Raw genomic sequence first — 5,210 nt, forward strand, 5'->3', positions numbered from 1 at the left:
AGGACCGGGAGGACCGGAACCATCGCCAGATCAACGGCAAGCTCAAACAAAAAACGGAGGAATTTGAGCACTTGCACCGGGAGTATAAACGGTTGCAAACGGAGCACAAGGAACGGACGGATGAGCTCCGACAAGCAGTTGATCGGACCGCAACCGCATACGCTAAGGAACAAGCGGAAACCAGAAGACGGTTGGAAGAGGCGGAGAAGGTTCGGACAGAGCTCCTCAGGCAACAGCAGGCGGAAAAAGAAAGAGCGGCGGAGGTACTGCAGAGGCTGCAAACAACATATCAAGGGCAGCTGACGCGTTACAGAGAGCAGGCGGAGGATACGGCTAATCTCATCAAGCAGTTGAAGGAGGAACGGCAAGTGGTGGAAAGTAGAGCGCAAATGGGAGCAAGTCGCATCCAGGATATCATGCGGGCCTGGTTGAACCAGACCAAGAGCTTGATTGACAACGGTTCCGTCAAATGGTGGACCAAGTGGGCCACGAACGCGGCGGAACTCCAATTGCTCCGGGCCGACGTAGAGAACCGGCGGAAGGAGGGAGATGATTGCTATATGCTGACTTCCGAATACTTCACAGGCATAAGAGATGAGCTGGCCGAAGACTTTCAAGCCTTGGCAGAGGACCAACTAGAGCAAGTCCGGCAACTTGTAGCTCAGCTGGACGACGACAGGCTGGAGGCGCAGATCCAGTTTGAAAGCTACGAGAGGTCCCGGATCCGGGAAGAGAAAGCACGAGAACCGGTTACGGTCAACCTCAGTGATGAGGAACCGTTACTGGAAGGGGACCGGACCGGAAGCAGTCAAACGGAGATGCCGGAGTCAGAGAAACAAACGGAGCAGCCGCCTATAGAGCAGCCGGAGCAGTCTCAGTCCCAACCGCAACCACAGCAGCAGCAGCAAGCACAGCCGCAACAACCACAACCGGAAGAATAATTGGAAACTCTGGAACAAAGTATTTTGGACAATTTGGGTGAACAATGAAGGGGCCGAGAAGGGTTCGACGTACAAGGTACTGTCCCACGGGCGTGCCATGTGTTACCGGCCGGCAAGGAGTCCAAAATACGGAGTGAAGGAGTTAATTAAGTATGGTTGTAAATAAGCATAGTGTGGACGGACGGACTGGAAACGGTATGCCGTTCCAGATCCGGACGGATCGCGAATAGGTGCGATAGGCACCGTTTTGTACTACGGGCCGGAAACCTATTTAAAGGCCTGGACCCCATTGTAATCGCAGCGGATAATTAATAGAGCATATGGTGTTTATACTTCTGTGTTGATTTCCGTTCTGTAATTACTGTTATATCTTACGCGTGTAATTAACCAAAGCACTCTAATCGTGTAACCTACGTAAGTCGGTGTAATCGTTGAATCTTAATCCTATGCCGTAATCACCCTTTGGTGAAGTGTCTCCGTGACACCTTGTGTTAGGCCTTGTCCGGTCAGAGTATAACACTTATCCTTGTTGCTAGAAGCTCTTCTCGACTTATCTCGTTTTCCCACGATATCGCTACCCATGACGCGATCGTGTCTTCAATGGGCATCATCGGCTTTTGTCCGTACATGAGTTCAGATGGCATGAAACTTGTAACTGAATTGTGAGTTGTTTTGTTGACCCACAAGGCATAAGGTAGTAACCGAGGCTAGTTCCCGACTCGCCCATCGCAAGCTCTTACAATGGCTTTTACGATAGGTCCGTGTCCGCATTCTATCTTTCCATTAGCCTCCGGGTTATAAGCAGTCGTGAGAGAGAGCTTCACTCCAAGTCGTTCAAAGAGCTCTATAGCTTCGTGAGTGTTCAACTCTCCGTTGTAGGCCACTATCTTTCCCACACATCCGTACCAGCAGATGACATCTTCGAGTAAGAATTTACACACCCCCGTCGTCGTTTTGTTTGCTAAGGCTCGCCCTTCTACTTGGTTTGTTAGGTCTTCTCTTGCTAGCACCAAATATTTCATTTGGCCTACTCCCATCGGCATCGAAACCAAATCCACCATCCATTTGAAGTGTATGGTGAGTGGGTACGTCAGGTGCAACTCATCACTATGACGTATGTTCGAGTGTATCTAGCAGCTTTCACATGTCCCCACGAAATGGGTGACATCCTTGTACATTCCTGGCCACCAATACTTCTCCTTTAACTTCTCGAATGTTGCCCACGTTCCTCTATGGACCGCCCAAGGGCTCTCATGGAACTTAGACACCAATGTTGTCTGGTCCTCTTCCTTGATGACCACTCGTTGTGGCATCCATGTCCTTCTCTTTGGGTGCCTCCAGAGGAATCCCCTTCGTAGGAAGTACTTGTATGCTTTCTTTCGGACTCTCTGTGCTTCCTCCTTCGACCATGAACTATCCACTGTCATTGAGCTTAAGAACTTGCCAATGTGTATCCACTCCCCTTCGTATTCACTTTCGTTGAAGGCGTGGAGTACGCGCACATCTCGATCATCTATAGACGCTTGGGCCATATTAAAGAAGTCAAGAGCGACATCCTCATCTTCAGATACCATTTCTCTTTCACCCTCAAATTTTGTTGTCCATAGCGTATCTGCCATGGCATTGTTCTTCCCTGAAATGTGGTGAATCTCCACGTTCATTGATTTGATGTAAGCAATCCATCTTAGCATAGTTAAGTTAGGTGTTGCACATCCCGAAACCATCTGTAGGATTGGAAGGCAATCCGTCTCTATTACCACCTCTAACCCGATTAGGTAATCTTTATCCGCCTTCACTGCGGACACAATACCCCAAAGCTCACGTTCTACTTGGGAGTATCCTCATTGTCGCTCGCTTAAGACCTTGGCTCCGAACCGGATGGCGTAGCGTGCACCACCCTCTCCTTCTTGGTTGATGACCCATCTGATCCCTGTTGGACTCGTATCTACCGTCACGTAGATGGGCACCCCTTCCTTGTATACGGCTTTTCGTAAAGTTGGAGCCGCTACCAACATTCCTTTGAGCCTCTTCATTGCCTCAGTGTGCTCTCCCTCCCACTTGAACTTCTGCCCCTTCTTGAGTAGCCCATACAAAGGCTCGGTTAGGTGAGCGTAGTGCGAGATCCAGATGTGGTGGAATGCACAGGCACCAAGAAATTGCCTCACCTCTATCTGCGATTTACATTCTTCCCTCATGTCTGTGATGGCATCCACCTTTGCCGGGGATGGCTTCCGTCCGTACTCCCCACACAAGTGTCCCACCACAAGAATCTATGCTTGGCCGAATGCCGATTTCTCACCTGAGAAGGTCAAGCGTGCATCTTCGAGTCTTTGGAGAACCTTCTCGCAATTGAAGAGTGATCTGCCATAGCAATGGGCACGGTTTTGGCTCAAACCGATCTGAACCATTAAACCATGGCTTAACAATTTATCATTTCAAATATAAATAGACAATTTGGTTTGGTTTAAAAAGTGTGGTCGGTTTGGTTCGGTTTTAAACTTGACAGTTTATCGGTTCCTTATATATGTGGTTCGGTTTATAGGTTTATAGGTTCATACATACCCCTAGCCCTTGGGCCCTAATTTTTCACACTAGTCTCTAAGTTCCCACTTTTCAGTGCTCACTTTCAACTTTTAATTTTAAAAATTAAACCTCATCCCTCTCTCACGACTCACTGATTCATCTGTGCAAGAAATTTGAAAATGAAGTGCACTCTGCAGGCGGCAACAAGCTAACAGGCTACAACCACTTCATCCCTCTTCCTATCATTCTATCTTCCTCGCGTATCATACCTCCATACTCCACTCTGATCTTCTACCTCAACCTCTTATTGTTGCTACTATAACATAGGTATGGATCAAACACCCTCTCTCTCACACATAGGTTGTCTATCTTGGTAATATTCAAGAATATTATTATTGAAGGAGGAAACAATGTATTTGAATGATTTCCTTATGATATACTGGGATGGATGTATATTCTGTACTTAATACTGCCTGAGATACACTCTGATTTGTTAGCTTTTTGTGAGCTTGTGTGTACATATCCATGATGTGATCCTTTACTCTTTCAATAGGACCACTTGCTTCTAGAAAGATTCCCAAGGTAAACTTGATATAGATGAGGATGTATCATCTATTTCAGATGTATGTGAGCTATAGAGATATGTAGAGATAATGTTTTTGCTATTTGTTTTCCTACTATATATCGTTGAGTTGACTATTAGAAGATATAATCTAATAATGATTGAAGTCTAACTTGTTTGGTTGTGTTACAAGTTACACCTTAAATGGATATGTTCATCCATTTGTTTTATGCTTTTTTCTTCAAGCTTCGCTAACTCTATTTTTGGTATGTGGGTCCCAACCTCTAGAGACAAATTTTAAACTATGGGAAATATATCACCTAAATACATCCATTTTGGTGTTGTCTCTACTGAATGTGATCACATTCCATTAATTTCAGTTGCCCTTGTTCATGCATATGGGGGTTGTTCAAGCATGTTGAATGCACATGCATTTTTTTATGAACTTACTGATCCCAACTTAGTTGTATGGAATGTATATATTACGGGCCATGCAAGTGAAGGAAACTATGTTGTCAGCTTGGAAATGTTTAAATTGTTAAGGATGGTTAGTTTAAGACCTGATGAACTAACATACACATCACTTCTGTCAAGTTGTAGTTATTCTAGTCTTGTTGACACTGGTTTAGAGTGTTTTTTGTTCATGGGCAAAGATAAGGTAACACCTCACATAAGACTTTATGGAACTTTGGTTGATATGCTTGGTCGTGCAAGGGATTTCAAAAAGGCAGAGAACTTATTGCAAGAGTTGCCAATACAATCGAATTCTGCCATTTGGTTGTCATTATTAGGTGCTTGTAGGATACACAACAGCTTACTGCTTGGTAAACAAGCATTTGATAATGCAGTGGTTATGTCACCGGATGATGTTACTGCATATGTCATCATTTCAGATATATATGCACAAACAGGTCTACAGTTTCAAAAAACCTATTAATACGCAGAATGGTTCAAAAATTATGTTGTGAGTGTTAGTTTGAGCTATCCTTACGAGGGTGTAATATTGATTTCTCCTGACATCCAAATGTTATAGATGAAGATGCAGTGTCTACATCTTATTTACTATTGCATCTTTCGTAGAACCTTTTAGTTGAGAGGGTCAGTCTCTTCACAAAAAAGAACAGGGAACCTTCAAAATCAAGGCCCCGGCATCCAGAGATTTTCGGTACCACATGATTCTTGCC

At 45.0% G+C, this 5,210-nt stretch overlaps 1 protein-coding gene across 1 annotated transcript; it reads left to right on the forward strand.

Annotated features, from left to right (window-relative positions):
• The first annotated feature begins 4,330 nt into the window (after window positions 1–4,330).
• LOC147862270 (pentatricopeptide repeat-containing protein At1g08070, chloroplastic-like) lies at window positions 4,331–4,963 on the forward strand. The gene has a single exon (XM_087323086.1). The coding sequence runs from the start codon at window positions 4,331–4,333 to the stop codon at window positions 4,961–4,963; it is 633 nt and encodes a 210-aa protein (XP_087179212.1).
• The last annotated feature ends 247 nt before the right edge of the window (window positions 4,964–5,210 follow it).

The sequence above is a fragment of the Azolla caroliniana genome, unplaced genomic scaffold, assembly GCF_043228905.1.
Source record: "Azolla caroliniana isolate FFs.n. ecotype wild unplaced genomic scaffold, voAzoCaro1.0.p SCAF_7, whole genome shotgun sequence".
NCBI lineage: Eukaryota > Viridiplantae > Streptophyta > Polypodiopsida > Salviniales > Salviniaceae > Azolla > Azolla caroliniana.

What these genes read in the sequence shown, in the direction of transcription:
- LOC147862270 (XM_087323086.1), top strand. Translation starts at nt 4,331, where the DNA reads ATGGGAAATATATCACCTAAATACATCCATTTTGGTGTTGTCTCTACT.